Below are 20,194 nucleotides of genomic sequence, written 5' to 3'. Positions count from 1 at the left end.
AACTCTAAAATTACCTTTTTTGATTCTGTTTTAGTTTGTTTCTCAGCTGAGATTTCTTGTCTATTCACTCATGCCTTATTTTTTGCTAAATGCAACATATTCATTATAGCTGTTTTATTAGTTTTTGTCTGCTAATTCCACTGTCTGCACCATTTCATTTATTTTGAGTTACATTTTCCTGCTTCTTCACATGTCTGGGAAGTTGTAATTATATGTTGGGCTTGTGCATGATACATTATGTAGGGAGTATGAATTATTATTATTATGATGTAGGGAGTAACAATGCTGTCTTCTTTTAAAAGATGTGAGTTTTATTCTGGCAGGCAATTAAATTACCAGAGGATCGTTATCCCGCTAGGCTTGTTTTTTTTGCGTTGTTAAGGATAGGTAGCCTTTTTCACCTTTATTTTTTATTTTAGGGCATGACTCCTACTCAGGGTGTGGTGTTATCTTTTTGGAGTCTTAACTGAATGCCTGAAGAGTGAGTCTTACTGTGCTGGAACTATTGAATCCACCCACAAATGACCTCTGCTATTTCCACTTAGCTCCCAGGCCTACAGCAGCCTCTCTCTTTTATTCCTCGGGGATTCTCGCCCAGCCCAGGTGCAGCCTGGTCTCAGCCGAGGCATAGGAAAACCCCTGTACAAATTCTGCGCCATCTCCACTCCCACGCTTCTTTCTTTCTTATACCTTGTTCATAAATTCTAGCTGCCTCAACAGCTCTAGACTCTGATCTCAGCTTTCTCAGTTGAGAGAAACCCTCACTTGATTCTCCCTTGGGTTTCACCTCGCTGTGGTCGGGAGAGCTTATACAGAAAGCCAGTGTGACTGTGGGGCTTATCTTATGTATTTACTGTTTCAGGTCTTCTGCTCCCTGTTGTCCGGTGCCTAAAAACAGTTGCCTCATGTATTTTGGCCAGGTTTTTTGTATGGTGAGGAATAGTCTGATGCCATTTATTCCATCATGACTGGCAGTGAAAGTCCCCCCTAAAACTTTAGGGAAAAAAAAATACTTTAAAAATTTTGAAATTATAATATACTGGTAGGTATACAGAAAAGAAATCAGTTGTGGGGTTTTTTTGTTTGTTTTTTTCAAATTGCCACTTGTAACATACCAATTAGTGAAGGAGATTTTATGCCTTGCTTTCTTTCCCCCCCAAAAACAAAGGGTGTGGTCAGTAGCTACCTTATGAGATGGTAGATGGTAATTTGTTCATGTAAAAGAGATTATTTGTTGTTACAAATATTCTTTAGGACCTGACGGCACCATCCGAAGAAAATTGTTAGGACTGGTGTATCCATGATAGAGCTTCCCCAGAGGCTGAGCGCCTTTGTTGTAACTTACATAAGACATTGCTGCTGGATTGCCGCCATAAGCAGGGCCCCTTAAGACAGGAGCTCGACATTACTTATACTGGTGTCCTCCCTGTGCATAGGGGTCAGCATTGTTGAGTCTAAGCAGGGGTGACACTTGAAATTTCTTGAGATCATTCAGAATGTCTTCCTTGATTTCCCAGAATCTCATTCTTCTCTCGAGTAATCAGTGTTTGTTGGTTTTCCTGTTTTTATTTCTACCATTCACATAGCCCATAGTACTGAATATAGTTATCTTAACATGTTCTGAAAAATTGTCTAGCATCAAGATTAAAGTACTAATACATGAGAGTCCCTGAAGTTGCGTGTGAAATGATTACTCTCTGCTTTGAAGTGGGAAGTTAATTTCTCAGCCAGTTCTGATCAGAGAGCTTATTAGCTTTTGTATGTGTGTTGTGTTTTATTTTGCTCTGGTTTTTTTGGTTGACAGGTTGGGCTGAGATGATCTATTCATGTGTATAAATATGTATTTATGAGTACATAAAAGTTAAAATGTACATATGGAAGACATTCTTAGCAATACTTTCCAGATTTGTTTGTTTTTCATTTTTGTCCAGTGTATATCATTTTTCTTTTCGCTAGATGCCTGGCTTTTTCAAGATTGGTTAAGAATTTTCAAGGTGTTGTTTATTGCCACTGGTCTTGTATATAGTACACTTCTGAACATAAAGAAATATCCCTCATTCATGCAAGATTCGAAAGAAATCAGTTATCTTTTCTGGCTTATGCTTTTTAACATATTACAGTCGCATTTAATTGGTTTGTTTCTCCCCGTGAGATCTTCAAAGCCTTGTGAATCCTTGTTTTTCTCAGTTAGATGCTGAGAAAATTGTTCGTGTTGTCACACATTAGGTACTTTTATTTTTTGGGGGTACTTTTTTAAAAATAAAAAAACATACTTGAAACAGCTAAAGATACACATAAAACAATATTTTATAGTGAGGCTTATTTTCTAGAATAATTAGGTAAAAAGGTATTTCTCATAAGGTGCTTTTCAAGTAATAGAACACTATTTAAATGTCAAAATTGGATTATAACATTTTTAAGGTGAAAGTGAGCCTTGAGACATTTAGCTTGGACCCAATTTTATAGATCAGGTAAGTAAGAACCTGAAGGTGGCGAAGTAGGAACCTGAAGGTGGCAAAGAAAGGTACTGTCAGAGCCAGGATTCTGACCCAGAATCTCCTCCCTGCTGGTGTAGCACTCAGCTAAAGAGAGACAGCTGTGTAGGGCCATACATGCTGTACCAAGGTGAGCCGAGACATTCTTGACTCTTTTGCTGTTAATGTGGGCTATCCTTACAAGGTCCCTCACCTGCAACCCCGCTTCCTTTGTTTCTCAGGTTCCCTAGGCTTACCCATTCCTGATCCCCCAATTTGACGAATTCCTTTTCACCTTTTTAAAAAACCCAACTCAGATGGCTTCTTAGAAATATTCTCAAGCTCCTTTTCCTGCCCTCTTTTACTCCTCTGGTTATTACTGTACTCTGTGCATCCTTCTGTTGTTATTGCATTAAAATTGGTTGTTTGTATTTTTTTCCTTTAAATCTTAAGTTCCTAGTAATATCCAGTCTTCTTACGTTTATTTGTTTTTTTTAATTGAAGTTTAGTTGATTTACAGTATTGTGTTAGTTTCAGGCATACAGCAGAGTGATTCGGATATATATATATATATATATATATATATATGTATATATACTTGTTTTTCATTCTTTTCCATTATAGGTGGTTACAAGATATTGAATATAATTCCCCATGCTATACACTAAACCCCTGTTTTTTATCTTCTCATATTTTTTAATCCCATGGCCTAGTATAGTTAGTGCCTTTGGAGTGAATTAAATTGAGATCTGCAGTGTTGGGAAACAAGAGGTTTAAAATAAGCTCTGATAAAGGCCTGAATGTTTGTTTTGAATACAGTGTGACTTCTTGCTGTTTTGTTTTGTTCTTTTCTCTTTTTTGCCTATTTCCAGATTTCTAGCTACATTCTGGATAGTTGAGGTTGCCAAGTCTGTGTCGGTCCGTGAGCAGGCTGCAGCTAAATCTCCTGTGGATTTTACAGAAATGCAGTGGGTTTTCTGAGTTAGCGGGTCTGGCATGAATCCAGGAATCCCAGGATTCTTTCTGTTTTATTTTGTTCACTTTAAATCTACGTGGTTGTTTTGATGATCAGCTAGGTTTGGGAGCCACAGCTTCAGGTAACAAGCTGTTCAGTCACAGTGGGATTACTTGGGGTAGACTTCTATCTGCCGCTTAAGAGCTTACAGGTTTCTTATTTCTGGTTCCCAAAGTGTCTGGAACATAATTTGTAGAAATGAGATGCCTTTAAAAGATGTTTTTAATCTGGGTTTTGATTAATTCGAAAGATGGTGACTGATTAACCTCTATTCTTTATTATCATTTAAGGAGTGTTCAGCCTTGGTGTTCCTGTAGATGCTCTCTTCTTCATCGGTAACCAGTTGGTGGCCACGAGTCATACAGGGAAAGTGGGAGTGTGGAATGCTGTCACCCAGCACTGGCAGGTTGGTTTTAACTAATGCATATTGCAGAAATGAAATTATTTCTGAAACTCACGCTCATTATGCATCTGCTTTATTGTGGAATTCATATTGTTTCTGTTTTGATTATACAGTAAGTCCCCTGCATGCGAACAAGTTCAGTTCCAAGAGTGTGTTTGTAAGTCCAATTTGTGAGTCCAATAAAGTTAGCCTAGGTACCCAACTAACACAATCTGCTATATAATACTGTACTGTAATAGGTTTATAATACTTTTCACACAAATAATACATAAAAGCAAACAAAAAATAAAGAAAACATTTTTAATCTTACAGTACAGTACCTTGAAAAGTACAGTAGTACAACAACAGCTGGCATCCAGGGGCTGGCATCGAGTGAACAGACAGGAAGAGTTACTGACTAGAGGAGGGATTGGAGGTGGGAGATGGTAGAGCTGAAGGATCCTCAGCAATAGGAGATGGAGGGCAAGCTGCAGTTTCACTCACGCCTGACGTGGATGGCACAGGGTCTTGTTCCTTGCTGGATTCAATTCTGTCTACCCTCTTGAAAAAGCGATCCAGTGATGTCTAGGTAGTAGCTCTTTTTTTCTCCTCATAGATGACACGGTAGCACTGGATGCATTCTGAACGTCTGCTGCAACTTTGGTGTACTGTTCTACTTTTGGGTCCTGTGCCTCAGAAACTTAACAGTGCCTCCTCAGATAAAGAGAATCCCCTTGCCATTTCCTGTGTCATGAATCTCTTCTTAGCAGTACCAGCTACATCACCGCTGCCTTTACGCTTGCTTCCAGATATCCTGGGCTCGAAATAAAGATACTGTACTACTGTACTCTGTACAGTACTGTACAGTAAAGTACACAAAAGCACAACCACTTGTAGAGGATGTATGCACGTGACAGTGCACGCCAGACATGTGAACTAACTTACGTGATTGGACATTCGAACGCACATTTGCTTCCTCGAAAGTTTGCAAGTTGAAGGTTCGCATGTAGGGGACTTACTGTATAAAATATTGAATATATTTACTGCTAAGTTTGCTTCTGGATACAAGTTTGACTACATTTTCAAGAATTTTAAGTCACTTTGGAAAATGAGTGAGTTTTTAAACTGGTTTGACATTTCTTTATTTCCTTGAAATGTTTTAAGTTTCATGCCTTGGGAATAGTAGTCCAGGCAAACTTCATCTCCTGAGTGGGAGCACACTTCTGTGTGAAAATACATAGCCTGTTCAAGGAAAAGATAGCAAGCTAAACGGTTTCAAGTACTTGAGAGGAACAGGAAGGAGATAAGACTAAAAAAAAGGTTATTGCCTGATTCTGAAGGAGAGGGGAAAAATGAAAGGACTTTAAGCAGAGAGTGACTTGGCCAGATCCATGTTTTAGAAAGAGAACAGTGCTAGCTAATATGAAAAGTGGACTGGAGATCAGGGAAGTAATGCAGCAAAAGAGGCAGAGCTTCAACTAAAATGAGTAGACGGCAAAGATGAGACTAGCTGAAAACCATTTCATAAGCCTTCCTAAAAGGATTGGTATCTGATTCGATGGAGAAAAATTAAAGGAGAGAGAGATGGATTTCTAGTTCTGACAGTTGAGTGGCTGGTAATATTTTACATTGATAGGGAACGGAGGAGGAGAATCATATATGCTGGTAGATAGTGTGAGGAATAATTAGAATGACTAAATATGTTTACTTTGAGATTCCTATGGGTATCCATATACAGGAGCTCAATATATAGTTGGAAGCACCCCTCTGGAATTTAGGGAAGAAGAAAAGGGCTAGAAAAAAGTATTTGGAAACCATAATACTTGGTGATTTAAAAATGGGAATTCGTAAGATTTTCCATTGAGAGGATATCTACAGCGAAAGAAAAGCCAAAGTTAAAATCCTGAGGAACATTAGCTCTTAAGGGAACAAGATATGAAACCGAGAGCCAAAGTGACACATATGATACGATTGAGAAATGACATTGGTTTTGTCAGTAGGATATCATTTGCAGATGTATTAATAAGTTAATTAGGTTTTGATTGGGGGGGCAGATTGCAGGAACTAAGGAATTAAAAGATGAGAGATTAGAGTTAGCAAATTCAGAGTGTCTTTCAAAAAATTTGGTGGTGAAGGAGAGCAGAGAAACAAAGTGATAGTTTAAGGATCAAGACTGGATGGAGGAAAAGATATTCAGTGCTTTATTTTACTTTTTCTCTAGGACGGGAGAAGTTTGAGCATGCTTGTTAGTCAGAGAGGGGAGTTGACAGAGAAAGCATTTGAAGGTTGAAAGAATGAAGATGGTTGCTAGTGCCCTAGAAGCAAATGGGGTCTAGAACACAGCTGGAGGGGTTGCCCCAACAGAGTAGAGAGACTTCTTTCTCTGCGATGGAAGAGTGAGGAAGGCGTACTGTGGAGGAGAAAGACATTGGAAGTGTGTTTCAAGGATTGCAGAGATTATAAATCTTTATAATGGACCTGGCTGGTATAGCTATGTGAGTTTCTTCCTTAATCCTCAGTACTGGGAACAGAAGCAAGAGAAAAGAAAAGAGTGTCGGCCTGATTCAGGATTGGAGATGTAATAAAATGGGTATGACACACAAAGGGATGAGAAAACATGAAGTGGCAAAGTAATTGAAACTGTAAGATCAAGAAATGAAGGAGTGCCAGGTCAGCAGAGGGGGATGCAGGGATTCAAGGGACTAGAGGGACGTGAAAGCAGGTTGGTGACTTACAAGGAGTGGGAATTGTTGTGGTCAAAGACTGGAGTTAAGATTTTGGAGTTGGAGCAGTTCTCATTGACGTAGCCATTTAAATCATGTGTTGAACTGACTTAAAGATGAAAGTAGTTAAAATAGTGGTCAGAGAACTGTAAGGGTCATCAGGGTGAACATTTAGGTGCCAGAACAGTAATGGAGAATGGGACAAAAAGCTAACTGATCCAGGTGCCCAGCTCCTCAGCAGAAGTGGTGTGTTGATCTGGAAGCTGCAGTCTGGGCAGAGGTAGGGTAATTGAATGTCGTGATTGGGCTGAGCTTGTGGAGGGACATTCTTAAGGTCGTACGGCCGCGCCTGAGATGCTGGGGAAATGGTGAGAGAATGAATGACTTCCGATGAGAGAGATGGCAATCGGAGAAAGTTAAATTTCATTCTAGATGGAGACATGGAAGTCATGTTTGTAGAAAAAATATATTAGCCAAGAGTGGACCTTCCATATAGGCACAGAAAAGGCATTATAAAGGTTGTTACCATGAAAGTGATGGGCCAAGGAATGTGGGGAAGGACTGATCTAGGTTAATCTAAAGTTGAGGTGGAGGGAAGTCGATCAGAGGGATTCTTCAGCTGGTGATATTTCTGTAAAGAGGAATGTGGATTTTAATGATTTATGGAAGATCTGCTCTCAGGTAAGTTACGTGGCTAATTATGTCCAGTGAGCTTTTAGTGGCTCTGAGAAGCTGTGCTATCTGTGCCATAAAACTCCCAAGGTGCATTTAGGTTTCTAAAGAAACATGTTTCCTTCTTTTTTTTTTTTTTTTTTGCGGTACGCGGGCCTCTCACTGTTGTGGCCTCTCCCGTTGCGGAGCACAGGCTCCGGACGCGCAGGCTCAGCAGCCGTGGCTCACGGGCCCAGCCGCTCTGCGGCATGTGGGATCTTCCCGGACCGGGGCACGAACCCGTGTCCCCTGCATCGGCAGGCGGACTCTCAACCACTGCGCCACCAGGGAAGCCCAGGAACATGTTTCTTTATTACCTTCTTTGTTTTTTACTAATGTCACAACTGCATATAAAAGTTTTCATATTTTGAGATCCCAAAAACTATACTAGCATCCTCAAAGTGGATACTTCACCTTAAGCGTTTAGTCCTGTATGTATAACCTGTTGCTTCTTGTTTGGTGTATGCATGAGTTGAAAACCATAGCTGACAAAGTAGGTTTGTTATTACATTTCAGGAAGACCTGGGGTAAGTCGAGCATTCATGCAGCAAACAAGCCTTATAACTTTTAGCCCAGATAGATGATTTATTTTTTTGGTTGTGCAGTGCAGAGCTAGGATGTAATGAAATCTCAGTGTCTGATCTGCAAACCTCAACGGACAGTTCTGACCTGAGGCTGGCTGCTGTGGCACTGGATAAGCGGGTTCTGATCTGGCCTTTAGCAACAGTTCTGCCCATGAGTGACACAGAAGGTACACAGGACAACTAGTGTAGTTTGTGACTCTCGCTGTACAGTCAAGATTGATTTGAGGTATTTGAGTCAGACAAACGAGCCTGAGAGCGAGAGAGCAAGCGTTTTTGAGCCTAAAAGCGGTTGTGATATTTTGGTGTAGCAGTTTCTTATTAGGACAGCTTCAATAAAATGTTAATGAAAATTTTATAAGAGTATTGTATCTGATTTGGGTAAGAAAAAAGAAAAATATTTTTAGAAGGAAAGTTTCAGTGTTTTCTTCTTTTTTTTGTTTAATTCCTCTTCATTAGACTTCAGAAGATTAATAATAAGGAATTAGTGTTTCAGATACATGGCCTAGGCTGAGTTACGTGGCAGAATAGTAACTTTAGGCATTATTTCCCAAGTTGTGCAAGTTTAAATTTAGATGTATATTGGAAACATAGATTATACATGTTTCATTCTCATATCAAAGCAGAGAGACAGTGTTGGAAGTTAGTCCTGGAAAGTCATTGTGTATTGTGATTGCTAAAGGATCAGAGAGCTCTGTCTGTGTTCATTCTGAAAGACGAGAGATCTTCAGCCAGAGTCATCATCTGAGTCACAGCCTGGCCTCTAAATGAACAGTGGGGGACGAGCTTGAGGAGGAAATACTGGCTGTGGGAACAAGGAGTCAGAGTGAATTTCTGTGCTCTTATGGGCTGTGCCGGACAAGAACTAGGGAGGCTTATTTGATGTAGCTTCTCTTCTTTTGTGCTCTGATGCACTTGTAGCACTGATGTCACAAGTAGGGTTTGGTGGGATTTACTTTTTTGTTTTTATAATAGGTTTATGAACCCCTGCAAGTTAGGAACAAGAATAAGGTGGGCATTGGAATCTTAGGCCCAGAATTCATTGGAGAGGACTGACATTTGGGTGTCTTATTATGTCCTGAACACTATCCCAAGTACGTTGTATTTCTTACTTGGGATTTACAGTAATGTAGCTGAATTAGATCAATTATTGGTAAGAAGACTTGACATTTTGGTGTCTATTATGTACTGACCACTACCCTGAGTATGTTATATTTGCTTACTTAGGATTTACAGTAACATAGCTAAATCAGCTGACATATAGAAATATTGGGTAAAAATATTAAAACAGCATATATTGTATCTATATCAAGTATTGAATTACATTTATTTGTTTGTTTATACATATTTGCATGTCACGTATCAGAGTAAAGGCTCTGGGGTCTGGGGTTCTACCAGGAATAGGAGGCATGGCTTCATGGGACAGTGTAAACCAGCCTCCTGCAAAAAGCTGACGCTTTAAAGGTCTGCCTCAGTCCCTGAGAAGAAGAATGGGAAAATTTTGCTCAACAATTTTGGAACAAGAAAGCTTGACCTGTGTTTAGTGTCTTGGACTGGGGAGAGGTGGTGCAGGGGAAAACCATCAATGAGAAATTGAGACCAAAATAATCAAATTAGGAGTACAAATGTGCAAATTGAAAACACAAAGGTAAGTATGGGAACTCCAATTTGAGAAATTAATGTAAAAAGCTGGTCTAGGGCCATTTGCATTTCCAGATGTGGGCATGAAACTGAACTTTCACACATATGGTGCACAGGACTCTGCAGAAGAAATATTTTCTGCTGAAAGTGAGCCCATAACCTCCCCAAATTTGTAAACTACACATGAAACATGAAAGCAAATGAGGGAAAGTCATCAAATGTTAGCAGAGTCATCAAATGTTAGCAGTTAGAGTACAGATGTACCCCAAAGCTGAAAATAATTGAACAATTAGACAACTAATGTAGAATAAATTTCTGAAGTTATTTAATGAGATAGAAGAAGGACTAGACTATAACGAAGGAATAGGACCAGTCAGAAAAGAAGCAAAATGAAAGAGTAGAAATTTAAAGGTCATTGAAAATTAAAAACAAAATTCTGACTTAATGTGTTGAATAGAAGGACAATGAATTGACAGACACATTTGAAAAAAATCATTCACGCTGAAGCAGAAAGAGTGAGAGAGAAAATATGAAAAGAAAAAAATGAGAAAATCACTTTCAGAAAGGAACAGTGGAGGTGGGGCAATTTAGAAAAGATAATTGCTAACAATTTTGGAGAGTTGAAGAAAGACATGACTCTACTGATTAAAGAAATACATCAAGGCCAAATAAAATGAGAGTCACACTTACACACATGGTGATGTGTTGGGTTGGCAAAAAAGTTCATTAGGGTTTTTCCATAGGATCTTACGGGAAAACCTGAACGAACCTTTTGGCCAACCAATAATAGAAGATAAAAGTATCATAAAGGTGTCCATAGAGTTATGAGAGGTACACTGTAGTTAGACTTAAAACAGACTCTTCATCACCAGCAGTAGAATCCAGAAGACAATAGGCTATTCTCAAGTTAGTTGGGGAAATAACTTTCAACTTAGGATTTCATATCCAGCAAAACTATCATTCAAACATGAATGAGAGATGTTTTCAGATAATACAGACAAAGTTTGTCACTTATAACCTTCAGTGGAAGGACCTCTATAGAAATGCCCTTTGATGAGGTTATTTATACTTAGAAGAGGAAGTAGTGGAATACAATAAACATGACTAGCCAAAGAATTTGTAGATGTGTTGGTGACTCTAAATAAGTCTAAAAAGTAATGGGTGAGGGTTAAAACATACTGATGTTAAAAACAGTGGTCATCGTGCAGGTAGAGATTGTGGTTAAAGGATTCTAGGGGCCTTGTGTTGCTTGGGAAGATAGAGTGATTTTCAAAATGTAAATCATTTAAATTTTTACATAGGAGTTAATGATAATCACTGCATGCAACGTTAGGAGAGAAAACCCACTTCCACCTTAGGTTTGTGACCACCGTGACTGAACCAAATATACTAATCAGTATGGTGTCTCAGGTTCCTGACGTGAAGCTGTTGGGGTAAAGAAGAGGAGGCCATGAAAGGCTGGCTCCTTGCTTATGCTGGGAGAGAAGAACTTAGTACCAACTCCTCTGTAACCTAACTTTACTTATCCTCTGCTTTCCCTGTTCTCCTTGTACTGAGGGGTAGACATGAGCAGAAAAGCAGGACATGCTCAGGGGTTGCAGGAAAAGAGGTAAGAAGGCTCTAGTCCTGGAGCCCATCCTCCCAGAGAACTGAAAGGTCAGATATCTGTCTTGGACGTGCCTGGGAAAGCTCCAGGCCACTGCTGCTCTTTCACTGAAAAATGGGTCCAGAGGGAGAGGAATCTCATGGCCTTACCTATCCCCAGCCTCTGACTGTGAAGATTCTGGGTAGAATTGAAGCTCTTCTTGGAGTGCTGGAGCTAAAATGATGCACTTGGTGTAAGAAAATTGGTCAGTGAAGCAGCCTTCCCTCCATTTTTCAGACATCTTTACTCATATCACTGAGAAGTTGTCGGTGTTTACCTGCTACGAAAGGTGTTGGCTCTGATGAGACAGAAACCTGACCTGGGGTTGGGGGTGATCATTGAGTCTTTGCAGAGATATTTCTAGTGTAACTTACAACCATGCAGGACACCAGAAGGCACACACAGAAATTAGGGTCATGGACATGAACGGCTTCTAGGAATCATTATTTCCAAGTTTTAGCTGTTTTTAAATTTGTGTTTTTAGTTAGACTCTTTTGCTGTATTTGCTGTTCTGTCAGAAGTGTGCTTTTCCCTTTCTCTACCTAACTCCTAGTTAGTTTTTTAGTTTTCAAGCTTTACTTTCTTTTTGAACTTTTCCTTGATCTTTGTGCTTCTCCCTGGACTGGGGTTGAGATGGGAATCCTTTCTCCCTCTTCTATGATTGTATTGCACACCCTGTTTATACATTAAATAATGTATAATGTATACTGTGATAGGCATTAATGTGCTTATCACGTTATAATTGTCTTTATTTTTCTTTCTTGCCCACAAGTTTCTAAGCTTCTACAGAGCAAAAGTGATATTTCACATCCCTTATCCATTCCAGTACTTGTTCACCTGGATAATATCTGGTACATAAAAAGTGTTTCATTTAAATGTTGTGTGTAAACTTTCACATGCATGTCTGGCCTGGCTGTACATAGGGATGATTCAGTTTGATCTCATCGCCAGTACAATAACACTTTTTGTTTGTTTTTCGTTTTGTTTTATAGTAAAAATCATGCCCTTTGCTTTTCTCTTGGCACACACATAGGCATTCATTAATTTGTAACTAGACTGATTTGCTTGGAAAACTGATTTTTTTTAATTCTAGTACTTGAAAAAATAAAAGCATTTGAGAACTTGTTTGGCCATTTCCTAGGAAATAGACGTGAAGTATTTAGTGGGGAATATGAAAGTAGAGAAGACTACCTTTTCAAAGAAATGGTAATGAACTACCAAGGGAGCGAATGCTATCTAGAAATCGGTTGATCTGTTTTCTAGTTCTGATTCTGGGCAGGTCATTTCATCTCTTCTATGAGAGAGACAAGGGAGAAAGGGGCCTGGTCAGACTTGGTTTTCCAGTCCTAAAGTGTGCTGTGACCTCACAGTCATGTGCAGAAAAAGGAAATGAGTAAATTCTGAAAGGAAAGTGCTGCTGTTGGAAATAAAAAATTTTTTAGAAAAGCTTTAAAAGGTCAGAGTTCCCCTTGGAGGTGTGCGTGTGTGTGTGTGTGTGTGTGTGTGTGTGTGTAAAGAAAGTAGTTTCTAAGCCCTACTTAAATCGGATATTAGTATCCTTTTTATTAAAAGACTCAAAAATTTTGAGGAAATTGAGCAGAAAATATAGATTGTAATTAATAACTGACATCTAACAATATTCTCACTACATCAGGTTCAAGACGTTGTTCCTATAACTAGTTATGACACTGCTGGGTCATTCCTTCTCCTGGGATGTAACAATGGATCAATATATTATATAGGTAAGTGGTCAGACACTTAGTATGGTCCTATTTAGTATGATTTTTAAAATGAGAACAAGAAAATATTACCTTTTTTAGTTTTAAATAGATTCACTATTTATTTTAATGCTATTTAATTTTTTTTTTATTTTTTAGATATGCAGAAGTTCCCTTTGCGAATGAAGGATAACGATCTTCTTGTAACTGAACTTTATCATGATCCTTCAAATGATGCTATTACTGCTCTGAGTGTTTACCTCACACCCAAAACAAGTTAGTGCATAGAAAAATTATTATAAATTGTTGAAGTTCTTTTGATAATGTATGTTTATTCATTACTTTATTGTAACACTAATCTGGCCCTTTGTTTTGGTGAACTGCAGTGCTGAGGATTTCATCTCTTAGAGTCTAAAGTTTATGTTTGGTTTTATACTGAAGTCAGACATGACCAGTAAACATAATCTGAGGTGGGAAGTTAGAACTTTCCCTCTTGTGAATTGTATTGTTAAGCCCTACTATTATAATAATAACTAAAATTATTTGTTAAACTTATCTGCACATTTACCTTCCTATGACAGCTGATTTCATTTTGGAATTAAGAGCTTTTTTTTTTTTCACAACAATAACAACAACGAAAGCTTTTAGACTTTTAATCTCTATTGAAAATTTCTCTGGGAAATTTTAAATTTAAGTTTTGGAAAACCTCAGTATCCATAACTTATTGCTTTTTCAAAGGCCATTGCAATGAAATTAACAAACTAGCTCTGTAAATTATTAAGAATTTTTATATTCTAGAGTGAAAGATAAACATAAATGGGAAATTCAAAATTTATCTGTAATGAAAGGAATTCTAGGAAATACTTACATGTGGCTAGTAATATTAATAGTTTGAATACGTTACTTGTGTAATCATTTCATTGAATGCATTGTAATAAATCATTGTCTTCGGTATGAAAGAAAGAAAGATTCTGGTGTGCACAGATGATTTTGATTGAAATTGTAGGATTTAAACTATGTTGCTCCAGAACAGAGGTCAGCAAACCATGCTCTTTTTATTAATAGTTTTATGTATTGTCTTTGGCTGCTTTTCTGCAACTGTGACAGAGTCGAGTGGCTGTACAGAGACAGTGTGGCATGCAAAGTTTAAACTATTTGCTTTTTATAGAAAGTTTGCTGACCCCTGCTCTAGAATGAGATATGCTCCCCTCCCCGGCCCCAGTCTAATTAAAAAGGGAGAATAAAACTTCTTTTGTGGTGGCAGTGTCTTCTTTTAAGACACAAGAATGGAGTTGCCTTTTAAGTTTTGAGAAGTGTTTTCCATAGCATGCACTTTTCCTTCGATTCCAGTATTTTCACGTGAATCAGAAAGAACAGCTATCAAAGCTAAGAGGTTCTCTGTGACGCTTTTAAGGAATGTAGGTCACTGAACTCCATTCTATCTTAAATATATGATGGAATCTGGGCACTTGTTTGAAAAAAAAGCCACAGATGAACCTGACGTCATGAGCTAGTTGTATATAATTAGAAGAGAACAACATAGGTAAATGTGATGTAAGCAATGGAATGGATATATTTTCCCATAGTTATAACAGTTTTGAAACTGTTGAATAGTACATGGATTACTTGATTATTCAAAGAGAAGATTCAATATTGTGGCAGAAGTAAAACAGATGGTCATTCGAGGCTAGAAATAATATGGAGTATTGCTTTAGGAATACTGTGTTGTGTCAGTGGTGTTCTTAGCATGTCAGATTTATTCCTTAAACATTTAATGAGTACCTACTATGTCTCAGGCACTCTGTAAGGTGATATAGATTAAAAAATGATTATGATTCAGTCTCTTATCAATAAAGAGTAGAGGTAGATAGACATGGAAATAGAGAATTGGGGTGTTACAGTTGCTCTGATAGAACCTAATACATAGTACAAGGGAGAGAGTGAACAATTCTATATTGGAGTGAGTGTTAGGAAAAGATTTGTAAAGGAAAGAATGAATTTAAGATGGTCAGAGAAGTCTTAAGATTTCTTTGCTGAGCTGGATTTGGGGCTGATAACAAGTGCTGAATCCAGCTCTGCCTCTTCTATCACAGGGAACACTTTGCAAGGGCAGCTTTCTTTTTATTGTCTTCTATTATATCACCTTTCAATTTTTGATTTTGGTTAGGTGTCAGTGGTAACTGGATTGAGATTGCCTATGGTACGAGCTCTGGAGCAGTACGAGTAATTGTGCAGCACCCAGAGACGGTTGGGTCAGGCCCTCAGCTTTTTCAGACCTTCACAGTTCACCGAAGTCCCGTCACAAAAATCATGCTCTCAGAGAAGCATCTTGTATCAGGTAAAGTGATTTTATTAGTACTGGTAAGGAGGTCTACCTCATGTCATGTAAAACCTTGCCTTGGGTGTTATTTTTTAGACTCCTACAAATTAAAAGAATATAAAAGCAGTGTTTTATGTAAGAAAAACACACCAGAAAAAGTGGTAGAAAAGTTTAATAACTGAAGAAATACTATGATTGTCTTCTGAGGTTTCTTTGATATTGTCTGGTTGTAGTATACATAAATTTAGAAGGCATCATATCTTTTATTTACTCTCTATTTTAATATTTGGTTCTTATGGCATATTTTACTTCAGAATATTTATCATAATCCTGTTGAAGAATGTTTTATTAGAGAAATTTTTCAAGTATGAATATAATATAAATTTGGTTGTGTTGTCTTAAGGTTTAATGCTAAAGTTAGTAGAATGTTAGTAGTCTAACATCAACTACTGTTAAAAATTAGTAAAATGTGTAAAGAGATGTGAAGAAAATAACATTTGTGGGTTTGTTGTTCTTCATAGTCATATATGTTTCTAACATTTAGATACTAATTTGATACTTAAAAAATTAGTTACAGATTTTCAAGCAAAATTAGCCTGACACAAAATAAAATGATCACAAAGTAAAATTCCATCATGAGATTCAATGTCTATGATAGATGATTTCTGAAAGCGTTGATGAAAATTGAATTGAGTCAGGTTTATCAGTAGTTTGCTTTTTTAAAACAATCTTGCATTAAATCTTTTGTAGATCAGCTCCTGCCTAACTTAAATTTTTATAAACATCCTTTTCATGCATCAGCTTTGTTTATATGAAGACTACCTAATATAAAAAGATGCTGCATCTTTCACTAATTAAACACCAAATGGAGCTGAAATACCTTGTCCATATATGAATGGATGGATGGATGGATGAATATGCTTTTATTGAATGTCTCATTGTTTTGGACGTAATTATGCCTTTCTGAAACAGTCTCTTTTTTAATCTTTCATAGAGCAGTACTCATCTAATATCTGCCTCGCTGAGGAGTTTTTCTCACTCTGTATGGCTGGTTCCTCCTCTTTTGCCCAGTTACTAAGTGTTGGATTGCCTCAGATCTCTTTCTAGATTTTCCATTCTTTGTCTGTACTTTCCCTGGTGATTTGAATATTATTATCTACATGCCAGTGACTCCCAGACTTGCCCTTCACCTGTGACCATCCACAGAGTTCCAAATTGTATATCCAGTGCTTGTGCTTAGTATTTGGTTGTATGTTTAATAGGCATCTCTAAATTAACCTAGATAAAATAGTACTTTTGATTTCTGTCTCAAAAGCCATCTTAGTATACAATATCACTACTCATTTACCCAAGCTGAAAATCTAGGAATCACACTTGATTCTTCCCTTTTTCTCACTGCACCCGCCTCCCCCTGCCCTCCACATAACGTGTAATACATCAGTAGGTCCCGTTTCTCTGCTTCAACATACATCACAAGTCTGATTACTTCACTTTGTGTCCATTGCTGCCAGCCCCTTAGCTCAAATCAGCATTTCTCCCCTAGGTTACTCCATTCTTTCCCTGTTTCTGTCTTGGCTCCCTATGGTACATGTTCCACACAGCAGCCAGAAATATCTTTAGAAATGCAAAGCAGGACTTCCCTGGTGGCGCAGTGGTTAAGAATCCGCCTGCCAATGCAGGGGGCACGGATTCGAGCCCTGGTCCAGAAAAATCCCACATGCCGTGGAGCAACTAAGCCCGTGTGTGCCACAGCTACTGAGCCTGTGCTCTAGAACCCGCGAGCCACAACTACTGAGCCTGTGTACCTAGAGCCCGTGCTCTGTGACAAGAGAAGCCACCGCAATGAGAAGCCCGTGCACCGCAACGAAGAGTAGCCCCTGCTCACTGCAACTAGAGAAAGTCCACACAGAGCAACGAAGACCCAATACAGCCAAAAATAAATAAATAAATAAAATTTATTTTAAAAAAAAGAAAAAGAAATGCAAAGCAGATCTGATTTCCGATGGCTTCTTTCTGTTTATAGAATGAACAGAATGAACAGATTAATACGGCTCTTCCTGTTCCGGATCCTGCTCACCTGCTCACCACGCCTCCCATGTCACTTTTCTTACTGCTCATGATACCTAACTCATTGGCTTTTCTATTTCTTAAATTGCCTTAGAAACTTTGCACTTGTTCTTTTCATTTGACATCTTCTTTCTTAGATGGTTGTTTCGCTGTCTCTCCTTGACATTCAGGTCCCATTTCAAATACCTCCTCAGTGAGGCCTCCTTGGCCACCCTGTCTAAACTAGCCAGCCCTCTGTCTAACAGGCACTTTCTGCTATCAGTATGTTGATTTGTTTTCTTCACAGACTTATCACTTTGTTTCTTATTTATCATCTCTTTCCCTCTTCTAGAATATAGTAAGTTTCTACAGCAGCAGAAGCTTTTGTTCTCCACCCTATTCTCAGCACTTAGCATAGTCCTTACGAATAAATGTTGTATAAAATGAGGTAATTTGGTCCCGTGAGAAAATAGACTATTTCTTTGCAAGATTGTTTTGATGTTTAAATGACAATGCCATACTCAGTAGCAGTTGATATTATTTTGATGGTAATGATGTTATTGTTGGATGTGATGTCAAAGAGCTACGTAGTTAAATTTGCGTTTTAACAACAAGTATTTCATGTAGGTTTGAAATGTTAGATAATGATTAATACTAACAAAATTGCATAATTGCATTATTTTTTGAATTTTATTTTTTATACAGCAGGTTCTTATTATCTACTTTATACATATTAGTGTATATATGTCAATCCCATAGTTGCATTTTTGAGTCAGCTAGAAGTATTTGTTATTTTTCTGAATCCTAGTAAGCTTAATAATGAAATTAGGAAATTATTTCCCATGAAGCTGATTCAGTAGCCTAGAAGTAAATGTCTTCTTTTTCACCAGAAAACTGGCATCCTGAGAACTGAGAATTTTGTTGTATAAGTAACATATGTACACTTTTTATTCTTATTGCTGTCTGCCAAAATTAAATTTCTGAAGTTTTGTTTAAAATATGCAACTGTGACATTTTATCCAGTAGGAAATGTTGTGTGCATATAAGAAGTTTTGGATACTTTCCTAGTAGATACTGATGAGTTCATAATAAATGGCAAATTAATACATTTTTTATTAAGGCACGCCACAAAAGTACAGTTCTTACATTAATGATATCATTTTTTTGGTTTACAGTTTTTAGCAGAGTATCTATTCAGACAGAAAAAACAGCAGAAATAGATTACTTGTTAGGAGATATCTCAATATATACCCACTTAATATTACCGTGAAAAAATAAAGCTAATTGGAATATGTTTTTTAAATGCAGACTCTCATATAAAAATAATTCTCAGCTTTAGTATTGAAATCTTAATTTTTCTTGATGCAACTGTGAATGAGCAAAAAATAACTGGTTCCTATAAGCTTCTTGACAAATGTTATTTGTGCCAGTAAATTCTCAGTAGCTCCTGATCTTGGTTGTTTAATATTGGAGTAACATAAGCAGAAACAATTTATATGGTTGGAAAAAATAAACTAGGCAACTTGTTTACAATGGAGTTTAGCCACAGAACAGAAAAATATTCAGCATCTTCTCTCTTACATACACATTTTTTTTAACCTTCTCTAAATTCATACCCTACAGGCTACTTTTATAAGGATCCATAGATTTTACTTATATACCTTATATTTGCAGCAAGGTAAACCATATTCAGTTATCTCATTTTTGTTGGCTAGGTACAGATTAAGTGTAATTTTAAGATAAGTAAGCTGTTTGCCACTCAAAATGTGCTACGATCTGTTTTCTGTAAATTATAGTGAAAAAAGTTAAAATATGTTTATAAAGGTGATTTTGTTGGTGCTCTCATAATCTATATTTATTAACAACTGTTGTGTGCTCTCTTTCTCTCCTAGTCTGTGCAGATAATAATCATGTCCGGACATGGACGGTAACACGATTCAGAGGAATGATCTCTACTCAGCCAGGTTCTACTCCTCTAGCATCGTTCAAGATACTGTCCCTGGAGGAGACAGAAAGCCATGGAAGCTATTCCTCTGGAAACGACATAGGTGAGCTAGATCTTTTGGGGGGACATTTTCAAGTACTGTGTAGGCAATGCTGAAGAAGTATATTATCTGTAGTAGAAACCTAAAAAGGAGTTTTAAATATAAGTTTTTCATTTTCACTTTGAAACTCATTTAAAACAGAAGTTTAATCTTTTTCTGATTAAGTTCTATAAAGCCACAAAATATACATTTTTTTTTGACTTTATGAAGGTACAAAAGTGATACACATTTAATAGAAACAGTACTTTGAATTTTGAACTTTTCCCGGGCTAGGGATATGTGGTACCATATTCTCTCGTGGTGACAGGCGGCAGCAGCAGGCCAAAGTTCCCAGGCAGCCACGTGACCACAAAGGTAAACAAGTGATGTGCTTAGAATCAGTCTGTACCCACATAGCCATTCTCTTTTTCACTTTCAGTATTCAGTACATTACATGAGATATTCAATACTTTACTATAAAATGGACTCCGTATTAGATGATTTTGCCCAACTGTAGGCTAATGTGAGTGTTCTGAGCACACTTAAGGTAGGCTAGGGTAAGCTATGATGTTTGGTAGCTTAGGTGTACTAAATGCATTTTTTTTTTTTTTTTTTTTTTTTTTGCGGTACGCGGGCCTCTCACTGTTGCGGCCTCTCCCGTTCAGGAGCACAGGCTCCAGACGCGCAGGCTCAGCGGCCATGGCTCACGGGCCCAGCCACTCCGCGGCATGTGGGATCTTCCCGGACCGGGACACGAACCCGTGTCCCCTGCATCGGCAGGCGGACTCTCAACCACTGCGCCACCAGGGAAGCCCCCCTAAATGCATTTTTGGCTTAGGATATTTTCAATTTAGGAGTAATTTATCGGGACATAACCCCATCATAAGTTGAGGAAAATCTGTATTATAGCATCA

The 20,194-nt window shown here is 37.9% G+C and overlaps 1 protein-coding gene across 3 annotated transcripts in view; it reads left to right on the top strand.

Moving 5' to 3' along the window:
* KCTD3 (potassium channel tetramerization domain containing 3) overlaps window positions 1–20,194 on the top strand; it is a 70,434-nt gene that overhangs the window by 32,303 nt on the left and 17,937 nt on the right. For all 3 annotated transcript variants that reach the window (XM_067729756.1, XM_067729754.1, XM_067729755.1), the window contains exons 10-14: window positions 3,780–3,895; window positions 12,827–12,914; window positions 13,050–13,166; window positions 15,058–15,228; window positions 19,149–19,304. In XM_067729756.1, the coding sequence (XP_067585857.1) occupies window positions 3,780–3,895; window positions 12,827–12,914; window positions 13,050–13,166; window positions 15,058–15,228; window positions 19,149–19,304 (648 nt within the window). The remainder of the gene's footprint in view (window positions 1–3,779; window positions 3,896–12,826; window positions 12,915–13,049; window positions 13,167–15,057; window positions 15,229–19,148; window positions 19,305–20,194) is intronic.

Source organism: Pseudorca crassidens, chromosome 2 (genome assembly GCF_039906515.1).
Source record: "Pseudorca crassidens isolate mPseCra1 chromosome 2, mPseCra1.hap1, whole genome shotgun sequence".
NCBI lineage: Eukaryota > Metazoa > Chordata > Mammalia > Artiodactyla > Delphinidae > Pseudorca > Pseudorca crassidens.
Note: the sequence above shows the minus strand (reverse complement) of the source record. Positions and strands in the feature narration are given on the sequence as shown.